This window comes from Anopheles merus, chromosome 2L, assembly GCF_017562075.2.
Source record: "Anopheles merus strain MAF chromosome 2L, AmerM5.1, whole genome shotgun sequence".
Taxonomy (NCBI): domain Eukaryota; kingdom Metazoa; phylum Arthropoda; class Insecta; order Diptera; family Culicidae; genus Anopheles; species Anopheles merus.
Window position 1 is genome coordinate 21230824 of NC_054083.1, and position 27674 is coordinate 21258497.

At 47.1% G+C, this 27674-nt stretch overlaps 1 protein-coding gene across 8 annotated transcripts in view; it reads left to right on the forward strand.

Annotated features, from left to right (window-relative positions):
- The window catches only part of LOC121591583 (obscurin), a 65696-nt gene that overhangs the window by 28984 nt on the left and 9038 nt on the right, over window positions 1-27674 (forward strand). The window contains exons 3-20 of one of the 8 annotated variants that reach the window (XM_041912278.1): window positions 3639-3760; window positions 3860-4027; window positions 4143-4274; window positions 4339-4515; window positions 4612-4777; window positions 13097-13189; window positions 14691-14820; window positions 14926-18381; window positions 18632-19726; window positions 20533-20667; window positions 21385-21624; window positions 21696-21837; window positions 22021-22972; window positions 23044-23959; window positions 25190-25324; window positions 25595-26374; window positions 27246-27412; window positions 27488-27602. In XM_041912278.1, coding sequence (XP_041768212.1) covers window positions 3639-3760; window positions 3860-4027; window positions 4143-4274; window positions 4339-4515; window positions 4612-4777; window positions 13097-13189; window positions 14691-14820; window positions 14926-18381; window positions 18632-19726; window positions 20533-20667; window positions 21385-21624; window positions 21696-21837; window positions 22021-22972; window positions 23044-23959; window positions 25190-25324; window positions 25595-26374; window positions 27246-27412; window positions 27488-27602 — 9121 coding nt within the window. Of the gene's footprint in view, window positions 1-3638; window positions 3761-3859; window positions 4028-4142; window positions 4275-4338; window positions 4516-4611; window positions 4778-9459; window positions 9726-13096; window positions 13190-14690; window positions 14821-14925; window positions 18382-18631; window positions 19727-20532; window positions 20668-21384; window positions 21625-21695; window positions 21838-22020; window positions 22973-23043; window positions 23960-24359; window positions 24696-25189; window positions 25325-25594; window positions 26375-27245; window positions 27413-27487; window positions 27603-27674 lie in introns of those variants that run through there. The other 7 variants (XM_041912279.1, XM_041912277.1, XM_041912281.1 and 4 more) reach the window with 7 other exon arrangements.

Here is a 27674-nt window from a genome sequence, read left to right on the forward strand (position 1 = left end):
CAAAAAAATATATGGAAATACAGTAATAAACAGTACTACAGAAGTAATACTTATACGTTAAAACACATGAGTCGAACGTTAGATCATAACTATTACCAAGAAAGTACCTAATCGACATTTTCGAGCACGGATTATCGAGGATTCGACCAATTTGACCAATCGAGGATATGATCAATGCGCCCTTCTTCACCAGTTTAGAGAAATTAAGAAAAAGCCGTTTAAAACCAACTGGGATGCGACTTTTATGTTGCTTTCTTCTAGTTTCATCGGGAAATAACGTTTAACCGATCGTTATAATTGGTCACGTAACCATTTTATACTTATAATACCAAATTTTTACAACATACAGGCTTTCTCAAACCAGCTCAACATCGTAACACTATTTTTCAAACCAATTGAACGATTTTCAAAATCGGTAAACCCATTTCCAATTTGTAATACTAGATTTCGGACTCCTAACATCCTAACTCGAAGCTGGAAAATATATGTTGACTGACTTCTTCGTTTCTTTCTTCTGCATTCGCCGGGAAATAACGTTTCCTACCGTCATAATTGGCCATGTAGCCATTTTATACTTTAAAAATATCGTTTTTTTACAGAATAACGTCCCACAAAATGTGCTTTCGTTTTCCATCTAAAACCAAAGCAATGAATGTAAAATGAAATCGACGTCATCATCCATCTATTGAAGAAATTCTAATTTACGAACACACAACATCTTGGCGCTTTCAACACAGTAGATCACACACAAATCCACAATTTCAGGCGTGTTGAAATTGAACCAGTCGAGCAGATATGGACAAAAAGTTTCTAGCAAATTTACACTTGGGTAGCAATACATTGGGACTCGTTGCATAAAAAGATCGATTTTTTGTGATAAGGGAATCATTTTATGAAGTAGCTTTATTTTTGACTTATATTTAAACGAGACTTTGCTTCCAACACCAGTCATAAACCCAACACCTTAGCTTGTGCATCCACAACTTATGTGCTTGTCGGTGTGTAATGCTAGAAATTGTGAAATGGGAGCTTCCTTCCATGTGAGTTATTTCAATTATTTGTAGAAAAATAATACATCACACGCAGATAAACCATCCTCAATCCCCCCCCCCCCCCCCCCCCCACTCGATTGTTGTGCAACAATCACTCCATCCAATAACTGCAACCATATGGCCCTCGTGGACGTCACTTGTTTCGAACACTTTTCGGCCATATTTTGCCTTCACACTTACGACGCCCCCCTGAGCAATCTATATTCCCGTTGCCGTTACAAATTATAATTCCAAATCAAATTCCACTCGGCTGCTGTGGCCTCTGGTGTTTGCCTCCATCGCCATTCGGTAAACAGATCAACAAAACAATCAGCTTCCATGGACGGTCCGGCGGTCAGGATGCTTCACCTTGGCCGTCCATGAAGCTGTTTATGTCCCGGTGATGATGATGAGGATGATGCGGGATTAGATAAAAAGGTTTGTAAATATGCGCGTTCCCACTCAACGGATGGGTCTGGTCCGTGTGTGTGTTTGTGTGAGAGGAGGTATCCAGACGCACCGAACAACAAACTATCACATTACTTATCGCAAATGGGCAACACTTAAGGTGGGGCGATGTGGCTAAATATAGCTCCCGCAAATGATGCGCAACCTGCTGCTGCTTACCTTTAGTTCTGGTAGGGACCATTTTGCCTTTGCGTGCCTAAGGTTATCCCCGAAACGAAATGTAGAACGCCACGGTCAAGGTATTGCCGGCCACAACAGCAGTGGGTCAAATAGAAGGTGCGAAAGAACGAGGACGGCTTATACCACCATCTCCGGTGTGACATGTTGGTGTTATGCTGGTCCGCGAAAAAAAAACACTTCATCTCGAAAAGAGGTTACATGTCGGGAGGAAATGTCATCTCTTGTGACGTGATGTTTTTATTATGTTCGTTTTTTTTTATCCCTCAAATTCCACTACTTTTTTTGGTGTAGAATTTGACCACCCATTTTTGGCGCAACGGATGGAATTTTAACCGAACCGTCCCTAGCGTTCTGTCAGCGTTTTCTGACAGTTTTCTGACGGAGCGCCAATTAGCAAATTCTGAACCACTGTATGTTTTGTTTGGTGTTTTCGTTTTTCGGCATGTGACGAGCTGTGGATTGAAATATTTCTACTTTTTTATTCGCAACTTCGTGGATTGCTTCTCGACAGCGGCGTGACGTTCAGCGTTGCTGGGCAGAAATCGATCTCAATTAGTTACGATCAGCTTACTGATATGCTCGCCCCGCCGTAAGTGAAGATCGCGAGGACGATCAATTAATTTGGAAATGCTTACCATCTCCATTAATCTTCCCGTACGGATTAGTGTTTTCGCCACCGGCAGGATGTGGCGACAAATAGGGTGATAAAAAATGGCGGTGCCCTGCTTATTTTACCTTCCTGGCTAAAACCCTTCAACTGGAAACGTGCCAAAAGGGTTGGTTGGAGTGGTAGAGTAACAAAAAGCCTCATCCAAATGGGTATAAAACGAGCAGTTGATAAATTGTAACGATTGCAGTTGACGTATTTATTGCCCCATTAGAGGGAGATTCTCATCTCGGCTCAGGCTTTGGCGAGTGGTCGAAGGTTTCACTCATCATGCCAATAGTGACGGTGATTCATTCGGCGGACAATCCTATCGTTTAAACAGCCCCCACAGCAAGCAAACGGAAGAAATCGAATCCGGGTGCAATACATTCATCATTAAAGATTAATTTTACTTTTTACGCGTTCGCCAGACACGTATCGCATATCGCATAGTGGACGTCCGACTCTCGAATCCGGACATGATTTTTGTGCTGGAAGGGGTGGTTTTCCGTGGCAAATTAACACCCAAAAATTGTCCCCGTGTGTTCTCTTCGCAGCGCGGACGCAATTGCTGCCAACAACACGTTCGGCATGCGCGCTCCGGGTGAAGTGTTTTCAAAATAGATGAGCCGCTTTGGCTCAATTAGCGATGCCAAAATGTCCGTAGGAGGAGCCGAAGAACTGGCCCGTGTTTTAATCCCCCTGTTTTAGCAGTAAACCGTTTCGCGTACACTTACACCTCATTCCCTTCAGAACGTCAGTTTTCGTCGGTGGTATCGGTCCAAAATAACTTCTTCTTCTTTGGCTCGACAACCGATGCCGGTCAAGGCCTGCCAACCCACTTGTGGGGTTGGCTTTCAGTGACTTATTGATTTCCCCCCATAGTAGGATAGTCAGTCCTACGTATGGCGGCACGGTCTATTTGGGGCTTGAACCCATGACGGGCATGTTGTTAAGTCGTACGAGTTGACGACTGTACCATGAGACCGGCTAAAATAACTAGTTAGGTAAAATAATTCATTAATGGAGTAAATAAGATGTTACAAATCATAAAAAAGAGATTTTGTTTTGCAAATTGCATACCTTGTGGCGTTTTTCATACATTGCCTCTTCTATCAGTTTCTAAATATTGCAATTTGCTCAGCAAAATCTGATCATTGTGACATTTGAACGGCCTATTTATTAATTTTAATAAGCCCTCCTGGCACCACTCGCCTTGATTACAACCATTTATTTTCATTAAATGTACATCCGCCCGTGTGACACACTGCGCTAATCCTTTCCGTTCTGCTTCATCTACGAACCCCTCCCAGATGTACGATATTTTGGTTGTGAACAAAAACTACGATGCCGAAGGACCGGACTCGATCTCGGTGCGCGTTGGCGATCTGGTCGAGGTCCTCGATATGGGCGATTCGGCCGTCAATGCGGCAAAGTAAGTACTGCTGTTGGCTCAATTACAAACCCGCTTACTAACTCAACGGTTGGGTTGGCTTATCCATTTCCCGCCACACGCCACACGCCACACTGCCAGGAAGCCGAAGCTCGATCCGCAGATGAACATTGGCCAGAGCGAGGACCGGCTCGACAGCTCGGCCTCGAGGCACAAGCTGGCGGTGAAGCCGAAGAAGAACCACCAGAGCTCGTCCCATCGTCGTAGCGTCAGTCCACAGCCACCGTATCAACCGAAACCGAACGAGAAGTAAGTAGCAGCCGCAGGGGTCGTCGGGCCTGGCACGTGCCACAGCCTGAATTCCGAAACTTATTTGAAGATGTCATTAAATCGCAATTCCCCCACCAACCCAAAACGCAAACAGGTGGAAAGTACGAATCTTTGACGGTGACGACAACGCGAAAGCCGGCTGGATACCGGTGTCCGTGCTGGACATCAATCATACCGAGCAGGCCGTGTTCGGCGAGAAATCCAACGATGCCGCATATCGGCGAGAGTAAGTACTAGAGCGCAAGGTACAATATACATGTCAGAGATACTAAACATTGCCTTTTCTCCAGAGCCGTCGTTCGCGAGCTGGTCGAAACGGAGGAAGAGTTCGCCAAGGATCTGCAGCAGGTCGTCGACAACTACCTCAAGTACATCGACAACAAGGACAACAAGGTGCCGCGTGTGGTGCGCGATCACAAAGATGACATCTTTAATAACTTCAAGCAGATTGCGGACTTTCACAACACGTAAGTGCAAACTTTGCTTTTATTGCGATCGTCAAATATTCGCTCCGCAAGATGGATAATTGGCCCACTCGGTTTTTATTGCCACCACACTTTCAGGGTACTTATCGAGGGTGTGAAATACTACGCGAACAATCCGAAGATGATCGGCAAAACGTTCCTGCGGCTCGAGCGCGACTTCGACAAGCACGTCAAGTACTGTCGCGATGCACCGGTTGCGCAGGAATTTCTTGCATCGAACGATGCCATCCGAGACTTCTTTATGGTACGTAACATGATTGGCAGAATGTTGAATTGTGTCAATTGAACCATATTTATACGGCAGACACTGTAGCTAAAGCAATCCTTGACGAAAACTTTAAGCTAGATGGTGCAGTCGGTATCGCTCTCAAAGCTAGTAGTAGCGTTAAGCACAAACAACTTTATCTCTCTTCTCTGCAGCTAGCGCCATCTGTTGGAATTAAGATGGACTATGCTGGATTTGGCAAGCACACTTAGCTAAATCCTACCACGTTTAAACTTTTGAACGATCTCTCAAAAACTCTCTTTTTTGACTTACGATATCTCTCTCTCTCTTCTTAATTTCAAATCACTGCTTCGTATTTAACGTTCAGCACGAAAATAAAAGATTTCCCATGCGACACAGGCACACCCGGATCGGTTCAGTTCTTCAGTTCGCTGCTCCGATGCCGGAAAACTAACCGGAGATTAGCTGAGACGAGCTGCGGGATTAGTCCGCTTTGGTTAATATACGATCTACCAGACGATTAACTGAACGCTCTAACGTGCGCTAGTCCCCTTAAGTTGCAAGTTTGTAGCCGACAGCGCATCGCTGGCCCCATGATGACGGAAATGCAGACCTCAATACGTGCGTGTATGCGCTTAATGTGCGGTACAATTTCACCAACCGACGTAATAAGAATTGCTTACCTCTGGCTGCCGTGCCTCCTCCCTTCCCAGATCACGTCGACAGCTGTCAAATGTATGATGAAACAACGGTACACTGGCACAGGCCAATGTGTGTAACGTATGTGTGCCGTTTCTATCTACGCGGGGTCAGCTTACGACAAAACCTTCCGAGTCTGCACACACTTGTTACTCAATCGTTGCTGCCGGAAATTGTGTGCCCGCGTGTGTGTGTGTGTATGGCTCAACTGTTTCGGGCCCCCATCTCGGACACGCTAGCAAACGGATTAGGTTTCTATTTTTCGACCCAACTTTATAGCAGAAAACAAGCGGCATGTAAATGGGAAGATTTTCTTGCTCTTTTCCTGTGTCGACCTACGTACGTGAGGTCCTGATCCGATCGCACTGTTCAGCAATTGCAACATACTGAGCTGTTTTAAAGGGGCAGAAAACTCATCAAATCTCTTGTCTAGATTATGTCACAGCAGGGTAGCTATTGGAAAGAGAGAGAGAGGCGAGAGGTTTCGGTGTAGGGGTTTAATGGTTGACGGAATTGTTCTATTATACAACATAGGGATCGTGTATTAACGGTTAGGTGCGTCTTTTTTACTGACGAGTTTAAGTGCTGGCAGAGCGAACATTACGCTCACAGTTTTGATGAGGGATCGTTTCGCCGTTCATTAACTGTTACCGTGCAACCAATTAACCGGCAGCCGGTGTCGCACTGTAGAAGAAAAAAAAAACGGTCGACTTGCGCATATGTCACCACCGGCAGGGATAAGGAAGAAACGCACAAAAAGCGAATTAAAAGCAAAAACTAACCGGCTTAAATTACAGATCCATTTCATTTCCGTCTCCGTCTTACTACTCTCAGCTCCATTAACCTAGTGACGCTGATGATAGTAAGTTTCATTTGGAAATGAGTCGAATAATGAACGAAACGCCGGATCAGTTTGCAGCGCAATCGTCCGCCTCTCGGTGGCCGGTTTATTGAGCGGTTCGAATTTTGATTTGGTTGGTCTAAAATTAAAGCACACAGAACGGGCGCGGTGCTGTGCGGATTTTGCAGCCAAACGCAAACAACACGCGAATATGAGATAAACTCAGCCGACCTGCGTCCCGCTCTCTTTCCCTCTCTTTTTCTTTTTCTCTCATTTTCTCACTCTTGGTTCGTTCCGGCCAATTGCAGCTTCTGCAAACGGAAGATCGATTTGCGAAAAAATGGCGCACAGCTGGCGCGCTGTCGGTGTCAGTGATCGGAAAATTGTACGTCCGCTGTACGCACGAGGCGCTGCATGTCGTGCTTTTGCAACTCAACAGAATTTGCTGTATGTTTTGTCAAAAGGATTTCAAAATTCGTGTTGCAAAATGTATGTTTTTTTCTGACACGCAGGTTTTTTTTTCAACCCAATTGGTTTGGTCAGACGTGATTCTATTTTTTTTTTAATTTTGGATGTCTGCGAATAGCACTGCTTGTAAAACATTCATGTTTATTCGTTTATTTTGTCTACTTAAATATATACATTTTATGGCTCGGGTCATTCTGATGATTTTACTGCGATGTCGTAGTGTGGTAAATAATTAACATTAATTGCAGCTGACAAAATTCGATAAGAGACAAATTTATAATATATAAACATTCAGCCACTTACAACATTTATTATTAAAATAACGAGGACATTTAAACACGTTGTAGAGAGAACAATTAGAATAAGAGTGTGTAAAATAAGTTTGATGAAGTGGGAAAAAATACTGGTAGAACATAAAAAGAAGACATTTTGACGAACTTAAGCTTCTTAGTTCGTATTCAATCTCTTTAATTATATTGGAAAACCTCTTATTTCACATTGAAGATTATCCTTAACACTTATTTGTATGTATTTTGATTACTAAGACTTTAACTATAAAATTTATGCTATATAGCGAAATTTGGGGCAAGTGCGCCATAGGGGCAAGAGTGCCACCAAGCTTTTTTCCATAACATTTTTATTTAAATGATCTATTGTGTATACAGTTTGTTGCTTTCCAATGAATAGGTATACTGAGCCGAATTTCATATAGATCAATCGATATATCCAATTGTGTTGAACTGATTTATGTTGAGTTTCAAGCTCTCAAAAATCATGGGATGTGTTGTAGCGTGCAGAGGTATGGTGCGCTATTACAAGCGAATTCCACCCCGGAAAAAACAGATCAGCAACAAACCATATTGCGATGTAGGAATGTACATGTAGGAATACATATAGTAATGCCACAAACGAAACAATTTCCATTTATCTAAGAAATACGTTTAATTTTAACCAGGTGGCCGTCTTGCCCTATACGAGTGGCACTCTTGCCCCTTTTTCAAGCAAAATTCATTTATAAGTGAGGAAATAGATGTAAAATGGTTATGAGATTTAAATCGGCTTTTAACAAACGTTTTAGTGAGTTATAACATGAAATGCTTAAGGTGGCACACTTGCCCCAAATTCCGCTACGCGATTTCTCTATATGTGTTTTTTTTTTTTAATTTGACAGTTCTTTGAATTCCCTTTTGGTCGAATTTTAAAAATCATTTTAAAAGGCACAAAGATCTTTAGTAGAAATCTCCTTTATTATTTATTTATTAACTATTTTAGTGCCTAAATCACTCCATGCGAAATTATAACAAAATTAGATATAATTTGTCTGAAAATCCCGAAAGTACGCTGAGTACGCTTTTGCCACATTAATAGCGTAAATCGGGGAACACCAAACTCGATCGAAGAGGAACGATAATTGCAGTTGCCTAGATACAACGGTTACTTTAATCTATTTCATGAGTATCCTGCTCAGTTATACGTACAATATGACAAAATGATCCAAACACATCCAAGGAAACCACCATTTTATGTCATTTTGACAATCGCTGCGATCGTTCCGGAATTCGATCGAGTTTGGGAAAGTGGCTGATGTAATTAAAAACAAAAACCTATTTGAGACTTAAATAATCAAGTAGAGCATGTATTTCATTTAAACCAAAACCATGATTATATGTATGTGTCCAATCTTTAGTTTACAAAACAGTCGCTGAGCTTTTGTGCCGAACAGAGGTGCCTTTTCCCCATAAAGGGGGTTTATTTTTACCCGAAACGCCACAGCCTATCAGCTCGGCTCATTACGTACGGGATGAACGGCGCCCCGGCATGAATGCAACCGTGCACTAATAGGCGCCACATTCCTTCCACCGTAAATGCAGAACCGAATTATTTGATTACCTTGCCGCCACCGCGCCGTCACCATAGTACAGCGCACCGCGAGCGACAGATGTATGTAAGTCAAGGTGAAAAATTTTCGGTAGTCCTTCCCCTTGCAATTTTTCTCCGCCTGCTGAGGAGTTTTTGCCTCATTTTTTTTAACTGTATATACAAGATGGCAGCGGACCAAAACCAACAACAACCACGCTCTGGCGTCAACATTAACGTCACCAGGCGCGTCTGTAAAATCAATGCCACTAACACGCTCCATCCCGAGTGCAACCTTCAACGGGGAGGCGTGGGGAGGAATGATTTTCCCAAACATTCAAATTTTGAGCACATTAAAAAATGACTAGCGGCGTGTGTGTATGGGTGTGATAAATTGGTCCAGCGTTTGCTTGGTCTTGAAGGAAAGTTGGGTTTTCGTTTTTTTCCAACCACACGTTAAACCCAGCCCCAATGTGCTCCCGTCAATCTCATCAGCAGCTCAGATGGCCAATGGCCGACTGATAGCTTACACTTCTCCTTTCACTCATCCCGCTGTGTCTTAGTAGCTAGCTCTCTAGTGAACACGCACACATTCAAGAGGGCACAGAACGTCACATTGCCGTTACGCTTCGTACCACCTGTTACCGCACCCTGTGTGTTGCCGTTTTTTCCTCTCCAACACCCTCTCGCTGCTCCGTACGCCCGGTCGCACATGACGCACACACAGACGTGCGCAACACTCACTGCGCTCGGTGTGCGGCTGGGTGGGTTGAAGGAAATTTTTCGGTCCGGACGTAATTTTAGAATATCTATATTTTTCGCTCACGGTCGCATGGGGTAGCCGAATTTCAGTCGTACTTCAAAGCTGCCAGTGGACAGATCGATCCGAAGCTGCTAGGATTTCCTTGAACAAAAAAAAGCAGATTGTGCCCGCGTCTCTAAAGTCAGTGTGTGTGTGTGTGTTGGTTCCGTTTGCCAACCCACCCGTCCTGTTCGCGCAGGGATCGCAGGGGTCGGTTTAGTGCGATCGCTGCTGGAGTCGTGATCGCGAAACGTACGTGGCTCGCGGTTCGAGTTTCGAAAATTAGAATTTACTATAAAGTGAGTTTGCAATGTGGCGAATTTCAGTGGGAAAATATTGTATTAAAATATTGTGAAACATCCCTTTGTCCGCACTGGGAAACCATTGCATAATCATTGATATCAATGTACGAGAAAAAATCAAAAAGAGATGCAAAAAAGCAAGTGCTTGCATAAATGTAAATGGTTGCGGTGTGTGGTTTTGAGGGATGTTGCAAGAGACCAGTGACCAGTGTGTGTTGTGTTATTTTTGAACAATGGCTGATCGTGGCTTTTCGTGATGTGCTAAGGAAAATTATTGTTTGCCACCACTTGCTTTTTGGGGGCAACTGATTCTTTTGCGAGAGAGATAATGTGTGGCAGTGTTGTGAAAAATGCTTCTGTATGTAATGTTTAAATACCTTCCAATGCAAATAAGCAATGAAAAGCTGGTGGAAATCTAATCGTAAACTAGGAAAGCCTGCTGATGTGCAATAGAACTCGGGAGAGATAAATCATGTTCTAAATCGAGCGCTGATTTAACCCGCGCAATTTTATAGTTTCCCTGTGTGTGTGGTTGTGCATAAAGGAGAGACGGAGAGAGCAGAACAGATGGAGTATGAGAGAGAGAGAGAGAGAGAGAGAGAGAGAGAGAGAAATGTGTGCCAAAAAAGAAATGTGTCAAAGATAAAAAATCCACGCCCGCCATTTACGTCACTTTCACCCACGTCGGGTGCGGTAACGATCCAGACCAGTCTAGTGTCTTCAAAATAAGTTTTTTTTCTCTTATTTCATTTACCATTACTTCTTCATTGTTCATTCATTGCAAACATTATTTTTATTCACAATTCCTTAAAACATTCCCGCACTCGATCTGACGATCACTGACGAGCACTGTCGGGGTGCGATCGCCTGTAAGTCTTGTATCCTTCCCGTTATGTTTGTGGGAGGGAATTTTACTTTTCCTCAAACTTATCACAATTGCGCGCACACAAAAAAATAAGAAGGAAAAACAACCAGAACGCAACCGATTCGCATACACGACAGCTTTAATTACACACACGTCCGCCTGACACAGGCACAACACGGAACGGGATTTTATTTATAACAACCAACGCCGCCATCCAACCGGCAACAAGTCCACAAAACCAACCGCTGCTGACCACTGAAACTACATTGAGGTTGAGCGAGCCGCAGTCAGGACGTGGCGAAAGTCGTAGCACGGAAACAGGAAGCGTGTTGAGGCGTGTGTGTGTCTATTCCTTTATCACTTTTTCCCACCGTAGTGGGGTTTTCGTTGGCGTTTGACAAAACTTGGAAGATAAACAAATGTGTTGGGGGAAAAAAAACCGCACGCTCTAAATCATTCAACCGACGGGGACACCATAAATTTGGCCGGCATGTCGTATAGGGAGAGTTAAGTTAGACAGAGCTCTTGGAGATGCTGTTTGCGTCAGCAGCAACACGGTTTGATAAACCAAAAGTTAAAGATAAATATTGCTATTAGATGATTGCAAAACATTCGTCAAGATCAATACCATCAGCACAAATATTTATAGTTCAGAATCAAAAGTATATAATTTTTATGTGCTAAGAATATTAAACATCATGAGTATCTGTTTGAAAATCTGTAAAATACAAGGCGTCTCCATATACCTTTTCATTTTGGCCTATCAACTTATCTGCTATAATTGAGGGTCTACACAAAATAAGCCAATAAGATTTATTGCAAACGTTGTTTTTTATGTTTTAAAAGTTAATTAATCCATTAACTGATATATACACTCCTATGTGTATGAAACACCAGGCGTTTCCATTATTTTAAAAATGTCTGTAAAATTTAAAAATATTCATAGATATAATAATTTCTGGTGATACTTTTCGGCTTGATTATGTATGCTTTCAAACCAGGCCAAATGGTATCATTTTCAATATTTCCCCAAGATGAATCGGCAAACCTTGTTTATTCTCAAATTTGACGTGCTGACATTGCTCTACTTAATGATTTCGTTAAAGGTCACTCTTTTCTATCTAGCCATTCCATCATCATCACCAGAGCTAGATCTTAACTACCCAAAAACAGAAAAGGGTGGGATCGGAACTATCTCAAGTGTTCTCATCATTCCATGGGGTGAAATAAACTCTGGCACGCTCTCGAAATCAACCGTGAGCGGTCAAAAGCTGTGTCTGTATACGACTATTACCTCATCCTTTACCTATCTTTTTGGCTGTCTGAAAATTGTTGTATTTGTTTGGCGGCTGATCAACATCCATCCCACGGCATTTACCTGTGCGTTACTGCAACCCCCACATGACTAATGCAGCAACGGGTGGACGTGCCCCCGCAAAATAGTCTGATCTGTTGCGAGTGTTTTTTTGTTTTTGTTTCATCCTTCTTCTGGTTGCTAAAACCATCAGATGTCGCCTTTCGTAGGTCATCACGGGTAGTGTGGGCGGGCACGACCGTCGTGCTCATCGGTTGCTGCTGAAAGGTCGCAATCCGTGGTGAAATGTTTTGAATTATTATTTCACGCCCAGTCGGTTTGGGGTAGCCCTTTCCAGATGTTCCGACGGGTGGGTGGTTTTAGCCGTGAAACACATGCTGCGGTGAAGTGCGGCAGGGTGGACAACCTTGGCCTCTATCCGCGTGCTATCCAACCGCCCTTTTTTCGTTGGAGACAGTTTGCTTGTTTTGTTGAGAATTATTTTTAAAAAATCTTATTTTTGGAAATTTCTACGATCGGAGGTTTGCTTTTGCGAAGACATCAGGTAGCTCGTCTTTACCGTCTACCAAGCGATTAATGATGGAAAATGATTAAAAATAGTCACACGCAGTGCGAAACCGACCGATACGATCGATTTGTTTTCCTTCAAAATAGTGAAGAAAAAAACACAGACGCATTCATTCCCTTTCCATTTTATCGTGTGAACTATTTTTAATACCGCTGGTAGCTCCAAACATGTTCTACTTCCCACGAACTGTCCGACTCTTACTCGACCGGCTTGGTCAGTCGATCACCATTTCGAATGACAATCTGGTGAGAATTTATCGGTGAGAAGACTGTTGTGACTAACTTTACCCACCCCCCTCCTCAACTGCACTGTTTAGGGCATTTCGAGTGTGCAGTTAAGTAGGGAGCAGAAAGATGGTCGAAATTTTAGTGACGAAAACGTGTGACTAGTGTAACTCGGTGATTTTACGAGTCTATTTTAAGTGACAACGTTTCTGTTGGTGGAATGCAAATAATTCGCCCTTAGTGTTAAGAGTGTCAGTGAAAAGTTCGTGACCAAGTTAATGAAAAATCGATTTCCTTTCGTTTTCTCTCTTCTTCTTCTCTCTCTCTCTCTCTTTTCTTGTGTGTGTGTGTGTGTTGCGTATCTGTGTTTGTGCGTGATTTGTGTCATCTTCGCAGGAGCTATCGGCGAACATCGACGACGATAAAAGTCTCACCGAGCATCTGAAGCTTCCGATCCAGCGTATCAACGATTACAAACTACTCTTCAAGGTAAGCTCTGGCTCTGAGCCGGTGAGCGAGATCACAGGTGCAACCACACCGGATGTGATCGTACAAGACAGCACATGAAAAGGAGAACCACCATAACACACATCTAAAACCAACATCGATCACCACTACTCGAGAATTCCATCCAAACCACAACCACCACCACCATCATTCTCTCATCCTAACCTACACCGCTACTAATCAGCTGAGCTAAACATGGCCGCATGAAGACGAAAAGGTATTGCACTCACAGTACTAACACCGAGTCAAACTTCAACCTGAAAAAAAGAAACACATGCTCTCACATGTGTGTGTTTTATTAGAGAAAAGGTGCTCTGAATGCTTCTTGCTTTTTTGGAGCATCAAATGGCCTTCACTTCTTTTCGGGGAGAAAAAATAAACATTAACCTTCACCACAGCACATAGAGCACAGGCGCAAAGTCGATCGAGCTGCGATCGACCTAACCAAATAGTGGGAAAAGAAAAAAATACACACACACATAAACAAACAAACAGACAAACACAGCACAACGCAGTTCCTCACGGAGCTAAATTTAGTAGCAAACTCCAGGGGGAAAACACATAAACTACGCGGGAACTGGTTACATCACCGCATTTTCAGTTCATGTTGTCCGGTTGTAAAAGCAGGAAGTACATTGCAAAATGCACTGACCTATCCAGTAGAGCTTTGGGAGAGATTTATATACCTTTATACATTAAAACCATTTTCCATGGATTCAATTCCGTTCGTTATGTGCATTTGCTGGGACGGGTTGTTATTATTAGCAACCACAGTTCATCGGGCATTAATTATTTCAACGGCCAATGTATGGTTGGTATTTCGGGTGATACGTTGCAAACCGACGTGTTTTTTTTCTATTCCCGGCTCAATGACGCAATGGTAATACAGATGGTACTACCTTTTAACACGTTCTGTACTTACGTGTTCGACACACGGCGGTGAGCGTACTGCGGCAGACAAACGATGATGGATTGAGATCAGGCTAACGAGGTTTTCTTTTGCCCATGTGTGTCTTTCATCGTTTCTGCTGGGTGACTCAGTGTCACTGGGGGGGATGATGCAATTGATGGTCGGTGCTTTAAAAATACGTATTTGTTTAATAACACTTTCACAAGAGAGGTGCAAAACAGAAAGACTCATAAATCACAAATAATTCAAAAATGCATTCCACGAAGAACGCTAAGGATTACACCGTTGGCATTTGAAGTTCAAATTTTGATAAAATAAGGAGGGTAACAGATTCCTTCTTTAAAAAAAAATATGCTCCTAAAAATGATACATAAAGTAACTAAGGTAACAATACAAAAGAAACATTACGCAAGCAAATCATGGGGTTAAAAACAACATTTGCCAACTCTGCTCAAAAAAGGCAATTTCAACACGATCAAGACACCAACACCCTCTCGCGGGAAACTATTTACTCACCTTGATGTCCGTTCATCTTGCAAAACTCCGTCGCTCACTTCCGTCCGCACAACGTAGGAACTGCTCAAGTACTCGACCGCACTCGGCGAAAATGTGCTCGACATCCAGAAGGCGCTCGAGCTGATGCTCTCGGTGCCGAGCCGGGCGGCGAACAACAAATTTCTCGAAGCGATCGAAGGATTCCGAGGTAGGCAAATGTGGCAAAACGTAGTACGCGGCCGTGTATATACAACCTGTTTTCCCTGTTTCCTTCCCGGGCCATCAACACACCCTACACACACACACACGATAGGCAACCTGCAGAAGCTGGGCCGCGTGCTCGCCCACGAGTACTTTGGCGTGCGGGACCGGGAGAACAAGATCAAGGAGCGCTACCTGTTCCTGTTCAAGTCGCGCATCCTCGTCACGAAGGTGAAGCGCCTGTCGGACGATCGGTCGATCTTCATCCTGAAGGACATCGTGCGCCTGCCGGACTGCGAGCTACGGGACATCGATACGCGCGCGTTCGAGCTGGTGCCGAAGGGCAAGGGCTCGGATCCGGTCCATCTGATCGCCTACTCGGAGGAGGCGAAGCAGCGCTGGATCTACGAGATCAGCGAGTACGTCAACAACGCGGTCGCGCTGCAGGAACACTCGAACGACGATCTGCGGCTCGATCCGACGCAAACCAACATCGACGACAGCATCATCAAGCTGCCGCAGCGCATCGAGGCGCACAAGACGGACGAAAACATCAAACCGTCCGACATTGCGGACAGCTACGTGGTGTTCAAGCACAAGACGAGCCGGGACGAATCGCACCAGGCGCTGCAGAAGATCCAGTACCTGCAGCAGCAGCAGCAGCAGCATCTGCCCCAGCAGCTCGGCGAGTCGGCGGAGCCGGTAGTGGTGGTGGAGGAGGAGGAGGAAAAGTCCGCCTCGGTCCAGGAACGGTTGGCCGCGTTCGAGGTGAAGAAGTCGGCGAAGAAGTTGGACCTCACGCACACCAAGCAGCAGGAAGCGATCGCCGTAGCGTCGAGCGTGGTGCAGTCGGAAACGAAGACAGCTTCGTCCTCCTCATCATCCGTGTCCGTTACCTCCTCGTCCGTGTCCGTGAAGGAGGAGCAACACGAGCGATCGGTTGCCGTGAAACGCCAACAGGAGGTGCAGCTGGAAAGCTCGGTCACGAAGAGCAGCAAGTCGGAGAGCAAGACGGTGTCGTCCGTCTCGTGCTCCACCAGCAACTCCAGCATCAGCTCGTCCCAGGAATCGTCCCTCGCTGAAACTCAGCAAACTCAGCAGCAGCTGCTCGAGCAGCAGAACAAAATCAAGCAGATCGAGTCGAAGTACGCCGCGCTGAAGCAGAAGCAGCTCGAGCAGAAGTCGGAAATTGTTGATGCCAAGTTTCAGATCGTCGAGACCAAGTTTGCCGCACTCAAGCAGAAGCAGGAACTGTTGCTGCAGGAGCAACATCAGCAGCAGGTAACAACCTCGACCTCCACTACTGGCAGTGCGGTTGTAGCCCAACAGCAGCAGCAGCAGCAGCACGTTGAGGCGGTTTCGAAGATCCAGCAGATCGAATCGAAGTACGCGGCTCAGAAGCAAGAGGAAGCCGTTTCAAAGATTCAGCAGATCGAATCCAAATACGCCGCTCGTAAATCATCGCTCACGGGAGCGACTGTGGAAGAGTCGGTCAAGCAGCAGCAGCAGCAGCAGCAACAGCAAACAACTGCTTCGGTGCAACAAGAACAGCAACAAAAAACCGTTGTCTCCACCGTTGCGGTGGAAAAGGCACCGGAAGAGCCGCTCTCAAAGCTCCAGCAGCTTGAGTCCAAGTACACTGCCCACATCCAGCAGGCAAAGGAACTGGTAAAGGAATCGATTGAAGCGACGATTAAGAGCGAAGCTGAACCAAAACCAGAACCAACTTCTGCTGACTCACCGCAAACGGAATCGCTTTCGAAGATACAGCAGATCGAATCGAAGTATGCCGCCCTCAAGGCTCGCCAGCAGCAGCAACTGCAAGAGATTAAGGCAGCCGAAGTGACAACGGAAACGACCGTTACCGTAGCGCAGCAGCAGCAAACCCAAACTCCATCTGCCGAAGAACCTCAGTCGAAGATCGCCCAGATCGAGGCAAAGTACGCGTTCAAGCGTCAACAATCGCTGAGCGTTGATGAGACGCTTAACTCGAAGCTCCCCGTTCCGGTGAAGAAGGAAGCGGAGGTACAATCCACGGTGAAGGTTGCAAAGCAAGAGACAACAGCCACCAAGACTGAACAAGTTACGAAAACTTCGGAAGTAAAAGTTGCTGAAATTAAGAGTGCAGAAGCTGTTAAAGTTCAGGAGACGGTGAAAGTTGAGCAGAAAGAAGTGAAGGAGTCGAAAAAGAAGATCCCTGAACCGATTAAGCTTACGGAACAGGCAACGAAGACTGCAGGCGATAAGGGACCTGATTCGCCCAAGAAGGGTAAAACACCGAAGACTCCGAAATCTCCATCGCCCAAGAAGGAGGCTGTTCCGTTTAAACATAAGCCGGAAGAACCTAAAAAGACCGTTGAACCGGCTAAGACTGTGCCAGCGAAGCCAGCAGAACCGACCAAGCCGGAAAAATCGGTTGAGGCATCGAAGCCTGCTGAACCGGTTAAGGTTGACAAACCGGTAGAACAATCGAAGTCCGCCGAAGCGGTTAAGACCTCCAAGCCTGTTGAATCGCCAAAGCCAGTTGAAACTCCCAAGCCTGCAGAGCCAGTTAAGACTGTAAAGCCTGCAGAACCAGCTAAGCCCGTTGAACCGGTGAAGACTGCAAAGTCTTCGGAAGAACCGAAGAAGCCAGCTGAAACAGCGAAGACTGTGAAGCCCGTCGAGTCTCCCAAGGCAGCCGAACCGGTAAAGGTTGAAAAACTTGCTGAGCAGGCAAAGCCTGTTGAACCGGTTAAGACTACGGAGCCGACGAAACCATCTGAACCGGTAAAGCCAGCTGAGACGGTGAAGGTTGAGAAACCTGTAGAACCGGTAAAGCCTGTTGAACCGGCGAAGCCTGTTGAACCGGCGAAGCCTGTTGAACCAGTTAAGACTACTAAGACACCGGAGCCCACAAAACCAACTGAATCGGCAAAGCTTGCCAAGCCAGCAGAGCCTGTTAAAGTTGAGAAACCATCTGAACCGGCCAAGACCGCGAAACCTGCCGAGCCTGCAAAACCTGCTGAACCTGCAAAGCCTTCTCCTCCATCGAAGATTCCTGAGCCTACCAAACCTTCGAAGCCTGCAGAACCAGTCGCTAAACCTGTTGAACAAGCGAAGGCTACGCCTGAACCTCCCAAGAAGGTAGCGTCCGAACCGGTTAAGGTTGAGGCACCTAAAGCCACCCAACCAGCTAAGGCCCCAGAACCTGTGAAAGCTCCCAAACCGACGAAACAAACTGAAACTCCGATACCCGTTCCGGAACCTGCTAAACCGGCTGAACCAACAAAACCACTGGCAAATAAGCCGGTGGAGTCACCTAAAGTAGCGGAACCTGCCAAGGTCGAAGAACAACCAGCTCGCCGTCCCGATTCACCCAAGTCGGCAAAGAAAGCATCCTCGCCGAAGAAGACATCTCCTCCGAAGGAACCGAAGAAGGTGCCGGAACCGGTTGTGCCGAAACCGGTGGAAAAGAAGACTGAGTCCGTGAAGGTACAGGAACAGAAGAAGACTGAAACGACGACCGCAACCGTTCAGAAGGCTAGTGAGAGTGTCAAACAGGTAGAGACCGCTACAACTCGCAAAGGTAAGTGGGCCAAGTCTTTGAAACTCTTTTCCTTTCACACTGTTTCTTTTTGCGCTACTCGCTGGCTTTACTCATTCATTCATTCAACTCACCTCTCACATCAATCATTTCAAAATTTCATCCCAATACACAAATTCATGAGAGTCAAGGGAGGATCACGGTGTACATTTTCACATCATGAACAATATTTTTCTTCTATAAAAACTTGTCCAAATGTTACGCTTCTTTATGGATACCGCACGTGCAACAGGTCGTACTGCACCTGCGGCGGTGTCCGACGACGCGTCCCCGGTCGAGGGTGCCGTCGAGCAGAAGTCGCGCGAGGAAGCGCTCAACCGCAAGCTAGAGGAAATATACGCCCGCGAAAAGGCGACCCTAGCCGAGGCGAAGCGTATCCGTGAGCTGGAGGAGCAGGAAATACGGCGCAAGTTTGAGCAGCGATCGATCCGCGAGATCCAACAGATCAAGGAGACGGCTACGGAATTTCTGCAGCAGATTGCTGCCACCCGTAATCTCGTCCAATCGGTGCTGGAAACGAGTACCGAGCCGAGGGTTCCGCAAGTGACCAAAGCAGCGACAAGTGCGGCCGCATCCGGCGGAGAAGGAAACAACTCCCAACCAAGCTCCGGAGCTGGACAGGAAGGATCCTCCGATCAATCAGCTCAACAAGCGGGTAGTGGTGGTGAGCAGGGTGCAGCACCCAACCAATCGGAGCAATCCGCTGGCGAACAGGGTGGTTCTGCCGGCAGTAACAACGGCAACGACGGTAACGGCGATCGTGAGGACAAAAAGCGTACACCTCCGCCACTGCAGCTGCCTACCTTCTTCGATCCACCGCCACCACCGGTCTATCAGGCGACGATCGAGGTGTTCATCAAGAAGGAGCGTCCACCACCACCGCCACCACCAAAGATTACGCGCAAACTTGTAGTTAACACCGACGAGCTAGAGCGCAAAACGCAAGCCTTCTTCGACGGGGAGATCAACGAACCCGATCCAGACTTTTCGATTGCGGCGGCACACCGCAAGCTCAAGGGCATCAAGAACATCTGCAAGAAGGCGGACGAAACCGTCCTGTACGCGGAGGACACGATCGTGAAGGCGGAACAGGGCGAGTTCGACAGTATCGTGATCCCCGAGCCGGAGGAAGACAAGCGACCGCGCGAACCGGTGTACGAGTACCAGTACACGGTCGAGGATCCGGTAACGGGAGCGCGCGTCTGCACGGCCGACCCGAACCTGGTGCTGATCGAGAAGGAGCTAAGGATGGAGGACCATTACGGTTCAGCACACTCGCGCTACTCATCATCGCGGTTGTCCTCGCGCAGGAGTCACACCTCGGAAGGTATACAAACATTCGCTGTGGGGTCCTTCACGGGAAACCACGAGACCATGTTGTAACCGTGTTTGTTCGTGTCGTTGGATGTCTGTGTATCTCTCTCACTGTCGTAACCAGCACTGCGCCGTGTGCCTTCAATGTAGTGTGCTTTAGTGATCTTGCAAACTCAAAAATCCAAAATTATTACCCAGCAATTGTTTCTCGCGATCGGTCGAGCGATCGATCGACCATCAACTGGCGTACGCGTATGTCTAATGTGCTCGTCTTCGTTGTCACTAATGGTAATTGGTCGACGTTGCAAATGGACATCGTTGTTGTGTCTTTTCACGAAGCTGTTCACCCAATGTGTTTGTATGCGTATTTGTGTGGGAATTACTTGATCTAATCAACTACTAACCGATCACTTCATCACACAACTCATGTGCTGATCCATCATCTCTGACCAAAGGCTCTAAAGCAAACTGTCCTTCTCTGTTTCCTGTGTACTGTTGTGATGCAACTCGTGACGACTCTTTCTCTAATGGAATGCTTTCTCTATTTAATTTCTATTCTCTTTCCTCGATACAAACACACACATACAATCAAACGTCATATGACACATAACAAAATGCCTAATGGTTGGCTTATTCTTGATACTCGTACATATCCCTGTCGAACAACAACAAAAAAACACAAAATCACCAACTTCCAACTTCGATCTTACGATCTCCAATTTTACATGGCTCTACCCACACCTACCATCACCACTACCTGCCTTCTGTCTCTTTTTCACTCGCAATCCCGAATCCGACATATCCGTCACTCACATCTAGCTCAAGAGAAAGAACTAGCTGCGATAGAGACGCGCCACGTGTCCAAGATGTCGACGACCAACACGAAGAAGATCCGCGTACCGACCAACATACGGCCGCACTTCATCAAACCGATCCGTGGTCTCACGGTGGAGCGTAAGTGTTCATCTCAGTTGCCCCATTTTGTCCACGTTTTCAGTACTATCTCCAGTGACAGAGAGATAAAGACACACGGTTATCATCATCTCTACCTGTCTCCGATCATCATCATTTCTGTTTGGGCAATTTCACCACACGGGGGACAGAGTGTGAAACTGCGGTACTCCTTCCAACCAAAGTACAACAAAAGTACAAGATTGCTTTACGCTTTCAGTGTAGTATCGAGTCCCTCTTGTCCTTTATTGCTTACTACTCCCCTTACATAACTGATAGTTCAAAAGTGAGACTACACAAACCCCAAGCCTCGAGTAACAGTCCCCTTTTAGGAAAGGCTTCCAATTCGTATCGCTTTCTGTAGATACAAGCTTTGTAGAGTTAAACGCTTTAAGTACACACTTTTTTTTTACAGTGACGTCCGTGTAAGTGTCCGTTTTTGTCCTGTGCCGTCCCCGTTTGTGTGACGCTTCTGTCCGTCCATTGTCTTTCCAACCAAAGCCTCCACAAATGGGCTCGAGGAAATATTTTCCTTCTCAATAAAGATTAAGTTCCCATTCTTTCCACTTCAAAGTGTTCTAAGTTTACTCCTTATCCGGTCTCTACGCTACCGAGCCGGTTGATCACTTTCTTCATGTGTTCCTTCCATCCACACATTCCCTTGGAGTGCAGTTCTTGTAAAGCGTAGCAAGTAACACAGTGTTATTCCCTACTCAACAGCGGGTGAGAATGCCAAGTTCACTGTGCAGGTGGACGAAATGTCCAACATGCAGTGGCTGAAGGACAACAAGCCGCTCGACGATCGTCTAGCCGACCGTGTGATCACGAAAGAGAACGATGATCTTACGTACTCGCTCGAAATCCAGCACTGCCGTGAGCAGGACAGTGGCATCTACACGGCCCGTGCCATCAACGGTACGGAGAATGCCTCCTGTACCGCTCAGCTCATCGTTGAAACACGTAAGTTTTGCCTTTCTTCATACGACCATCTTCGATTCTAAGTGTAATCTCCAATCTATTTGGTGACACAGTAACACCAGAACAGCGTAAGGCAATGTCCGAGTCCAACTCGCCGGTGTTCTCGGTTCAGCTGAAGGACACGGAGGTCATCGAGAAGACCTACCTCACCTTCATGGTGAAGGTGAAGGGCGATCCGGCACCGAAGGTTCGATTGTAAGTATGGAAAAAGAGGGCGTGCGCCCAACCACGTTAGTAGTCGAATGCTAACCACGTAGACAAGCTTCCAAGTGATTGCATGACGCCAACCCTTGCATGTTTGCTCTTTAATTCTATTCCGCACACACTCCTATCAACTCGAATATGCGTAAACAACGCCTCTGCCAACCTGTGATATAGCTGCAAGGATGACAAGGAAATTCTAGACACCGACAAGCGCATGAAGATTAACCGCGACCGGGCGGACATCGGCTATTACGAGCTGATCATCCCGGAGGTGCACAAGGGCGACTGCGGTGTGTACTCGTGCACCGCGTGGAACAAGTTCGGCACCACCAAGACCGAGGCCCAGCTGCTCGTGGCCGACCAGCTCGATCTGTTCTCCGAGCTCGATAATCTGGACGACAAGACGAAGTTCGTGTGGAAGAAGAACGGCGTAGCGTTCGATCCGGAGGAACGGTTCAAGGTGCTGATGGCGGATGATTCCGACTCGCTGGCGCTTGTCTTCCAGCACGTCAAGCCCGAAGATGCTGGACTTTACACTTGTGTTGCCGCGACGTCCTCGGGTAATATCCAGTGTAGCGCTGAACTGACCGTTCAGGGACAAGTGAACCAGCTGATACAGGAACCATCCAAGCCGCACCTGGAGGTCGAGTCGCGGGAAGCGCTGGCCCGAATCGGCGGCAAGGCGCTGCTCGAGATGAAGGTCAAGGGCTACCCGAAGCCGGAGATCGTCTGGCGCCACGAGGGTACGATCATCGAGCCCGGCGGTCGGTACAAGTTCCTCTACGAGGACGCCGAGTCCGTGTCGCTCGTCATCAAGGACGTGCAGCCGTCCGATGCGGGCGCCTACTCGATCGTGGCCCAGAACGAGCTCGGCGAAGACTCGACGTTTATCAATCTGGTCGTAAAGACGCCTCCCACCATCACGAAACCGCACGATATGGCGGCGATGGTGAACGAACAGTACAAGATGTCGATCGAGGTCAATGCGGTACCGGCCGCGACCGTGCGCTTCTTCCGCAACGGCAAGGAAATCCGGGAGGACGATCGCATCAAATTCCTGACCGCCGAGAACTACTACATCATCAAGTTCAATCACACCGTGCTGGAGGATGCTGGCAACTATTCGGTAGGACAAGGCTTTTTATAAATAAATTAAACAGAAAAAATACAATTTTTTTCTTTGCTTGTTCCTTGTAGATCATTGCGATGAACGAAATCAGCCAGGCGTCCGAGTTCTGGGAATTTACGATCAACTCGCCGCCGCGAACGACCCTGCGCCTGCAGGAGGAAACGGTCGTGAACGAGAAGGAGGACATCGAGCTGGTCGTGAAGGCCGAGAGCAACCCGGCCCCGATCGTGCGCTGGTACAAGGACGGCAAGGAGGTGGTAGCCGACGGCAAGCGCGTCGTCATCATTGCTGAGGACGGCCGGTACGTGCTGAAGATACACGCGGCCAACCGGGACGATACCGCCCTGTACACGGCCGACATCATCAACGATTACGGCACGGTGACGGAAAAGTCGCAGGTCAACGTGAGCACCAAGTCGAAGGTGCGCGAACAGCTGACCGCCCTCACCTGCAAGGAGGGCGAAACGGACGTGATGCTCGAGGTAAAGGCGGACGGCTACCCGCGCCCGAAGGTGCAGTGGTACATCGACGATGTGGAGATTACCGAGTCGCGCAACGAGTACAAGTTCCAGGAGGACGGCCTGTACTACCAGCTGGTGCTGAAGGAGGTGAAGGCGGAAATGCAGGGCGTGTACAAGGCCCGGTTCACCAACGAGCTCGGCACGGACGAAACGAGCGCCATGACGACGGTGCAGTGCTCGCCCAAGGTGCGCAAACCGCTCGTGGATACGGACGTGGACGAGAATACGACGCTCACGCTCGAGGTTGAGATCTACGCGGAGCCGGTGCCGGAGGTGACCTGGTTCAAGAACGGGCAACCGATCCAGACGGACGCACGGCTGACGATCAAGCGCGATTCGCAGCGCGTCGAAAACTACACGCTGTCGCTGACGATGGTGCGTGGCGCCGACTCCGGTGACTACGAGGTGCGGGCCGTCAACTCGATGGGCACTGCTACGACCAAGGGCCGAGTCGTTGTTCAAAGTAAGTATCGCTGTGTGCGTGTGTGCGCTATTACAAGGTTCCTTGTTCCCATTATAGTATAGGTGAAACCATTTGGAAGGCAAGAAGTTGATTCCCAAGTTGAACGATTCTCCTTTGTAAACTAGCTGTACCTTTTATGGAGCTGCCTATATATGTTGGTTTTCGGTAACAATACTGTGTTTCACACTGTATCGATAGTATTTTTGAAGCTACACAACAACAAACAAATTGTTTCAAACATTGTGATAATCCTTCTATATGTTCGTTTGTCGTTTGCCAATCACCCGTCTTCCCCACAAACATCTAAATCATCGTGTGCGTGTCTGCTTACGTGTCGTCCGTGTTGTTACACACAAACACACACACACACACATACCCTCGTCTTGCCGTACACATGCAGCTGTCTATGTAGAAGAGCAGGCTGACGGGGAGCCACCGGTAGTGATCGAGGAGGAGGCGCTCGTTACCGAAACGGTAGCGATCGAGGTGGAGGAAACTGTATTGCAGGTCCAGTCCCAGGAGGAGGAGGAGCAGATCGTCGAGGAACCGGCAGCAGAGGAGGTGCAGCCGAACGTCGTCACTGTGGAGATGTCCGAAGAGGTCACGCTGGTGCAGGAAGTCGTCAGTGAGGTGATGATTGCCGCGCCAATTGCGGTACCGGAACAGGTGCCCGAAACGATCGAGGATGTACCAGCGCCCGTGCAGAAAGCGCCAGAACCAATCTCCGAACAACAGGGTAACAACCACAGCCGGTCAAGACCTGCCCGTGTTAATGTTTTAGACACTGCTCTCCTGCTCCACCTCTTCCATAGTCCTGGCTGGATGTTTAGATACGTGTTTAGACGATCTCTTCACAAGCAAGCCAGCCGCGTGTACATAGCTAGAGCTGCAAGTGTTTGCGCATCCTTGTTTCCTCGTGGTCGTGATTTTTGTTTTTGTTTTAGACAAACAACATAGACGTCTTGGTGTGATAGCATCGAAATCCGATTTGCAACAACCCTCACCTTACGAAGTGATGTGGAGTTCGCAAACGTTCACAACATTCTTCTGTACAAATAACCTTCCTGTGTTATATAGTTTTACCAATCACCCTGTTTATTCTCTATTTCTCTCTGTCTGTGATCATGTTGCGTTTTGCAAAATATGTCCAACAACCACACAATCGTCACCTTCACCAAAAACACACACACAATCACATGTCGTTTGTGTCGGCCATTCTCCACACGGCAGAGGCCATTGTAGCGAGCCCCGGGGAGAATGCCGAAGCCCACCGTATGATAAGTGAGTGTATGAAGATCGGTCAGCACGGTGAGACGATCATGGTCTCGGTATGTACCGAGGAGAGCCACGCAGCAATAGTCACAGGTAATTTTTGTTCGGTTTAGAGTGACCCATTTCTTTCCAAAATCCCTTCACACGAAGCACATAAGCATGAAGATTCCTACCTTTGAAACACTATACTTCCCACACATCCTTAAAATCCCTGTGTCATCGCAACACTTGAGCACAATCAAGCACAGTCCCAATATGTTTACATTACCCCTGTATCCTTTTTGTATTCCTTGTGTTATTGACCGACACTCCACAAACAACAACACACCATCCACATGATATCCTCACCCAAACAAAAAAAAGGTCCCGAAGAATCCCACTCCATCCATCAGATGCGTGCGACAACGGTGATCTTCGAGGAGGACAGTGGATCACCGATCGAGGTGATGCAAAAGATCATCTACCCGAACAAACCGCACGCTTCGGCACTGCACGTGGAGGAGATCGACACGATCACCTTCACCTCGCCGGAGCAAAAGCGCCAGTATCAGTCGCGACAGTCCGCGAGCGATGCAGCCACCAGTACCTTTATCGAGGAGTTCGAATCCGACAACGATTCTGTCGGTGGAAAGGGCAAGCTGTCGCGCGGTGTATCGATCCACTCCGCCTCGGAGGATGAGCTGCAGCTGCTGTCACGTCAAGCAAGTCGCACCGAAAGTGTACCGGCGACTCCCACCAATGCAACGCTCGATAAGAGTGAGCTAGAAAAGGAAACGATCTCCCAGGAATCGTGCGAAGAGCCGAAGGTGGAGGCCGTAAAGGTGGAAGACGTACCAGATTCTCCGCGCAAGGGTAATTTGCTCGAGTCGGGAACGTACGAAGAGCGAGCCGGTAAGCGATCGATTGAAAAGAAGGTTTCCTTTGAGGATGAGTTGTCGCCGCAGCAGAGTAAGACGCTCGAACGGCAGGAAGTGATCGACAATGAGCCAGAGCAACCGGAGCCGGTAAAGGAGGAGGTTGTGGAGAAACGATCTGCCTGCAGCAAAGGGCTTGCCAATGAACCGATTGTGGACGGTACTGTGGAGGAGAGTGCTGAAAAGGCTGTTACTACCGAAGAATCACAAGAACCGGCACGCCCAGAAGGTATACAAAATGACACCAAAACTTACAGACACACACAAACACAAAGCCTACGAACAATACTAAATCCATTCTCTGCAGACGCGCCTCCTCTCGACAGCAGCAACAACAGCATGATCTTGATTGCTTCCCTTCTCCACAAGAACTCTCCCCCCTTTCTGCCTTGTGTTTGAGGTTCCTGGTTAACATGAAGATGAAATTGTTGTTATTGAATTTGTTGCAAAGTTTGCTTCACTAACACACTACCTGTTTTGTTTTCAACCTTTACGCAAAAAGTAGCTCGCTTGGAATACGTTCCGGATGCCGATCGGTAAGTTATCGTAAAGTACCTGGAACACATCCTCCAAGGTACTGTTTACCCCAAATTATACACCAACACCAATTCACTGTTGTAGATAGAGCTGTTGTACATAGCTGCCAACTAGCTCCACTGATCTGTTCTAGCTAAGGCGTGCAATGTTAGAGTATAGTGGGTCTGCTAGGTTAGGTCGTAGCTGCTATGGTTCAAATTCTGTACATATTGGATTGGTTTTCGGGAACCACCGTTTGCCACAATATAATAGTGCACTACATACAATATGCAATACTACCTTGTCTTCTTGGCTAATGTTCTGAATCTGTCTGTCTGTTTTAATGTTTGTCTGTCCTGTCACTATCTCTATCATTAGTTTTACTGTACCTTGTATATATTTCCACCTTTTTTTGTACGTATGATGATATCATTTCTTTAAGATAATGTTTCCAATTTTCACTCACAAAAGCCGTAACTATATACCGGCACTAACCGCCTAGTGGTCGGTAGTTCGGCCGATCCTTGAACTGTTTATGGCCCTCCCTTCTAACCGTCTATTTGCCATCCGCTATCCCCATTCAGCATCGCCGGAGATCCTGAAAACGGATATTGCTGATGTGACGACGTTCGACTCGCTTCCGCTGATCTGGACCGTGGAAGCCGACGGTATTCCACGCCCGGAGGTGTGCTGGTACCACAACGACGAGCTGGTTAAGTCTAGCGATCGTATCCGCATCACTGACTCGGGTGTAAGTACACTGACTATTCAGAAGAATCATCTGCCAGTCCGTGAACACTAATCCATTGATCCTGATTCCCTCCAGACGACGTACAAGATCGAAAACCGTGACGTGAAGGAAGCAGATGCTGGCGAATGGAAGGCCGTGGTCAAGAACCGCATTGGCGAAAAGTCTCTGCCAGCGAAGCTGACCGTTATTCGTACGTATCTCTCTCTCTCTCTCTCTCTCTCTCTCTCTCTCTCTCTCTCTCTCTCTCTCTCTCTTATCAGGT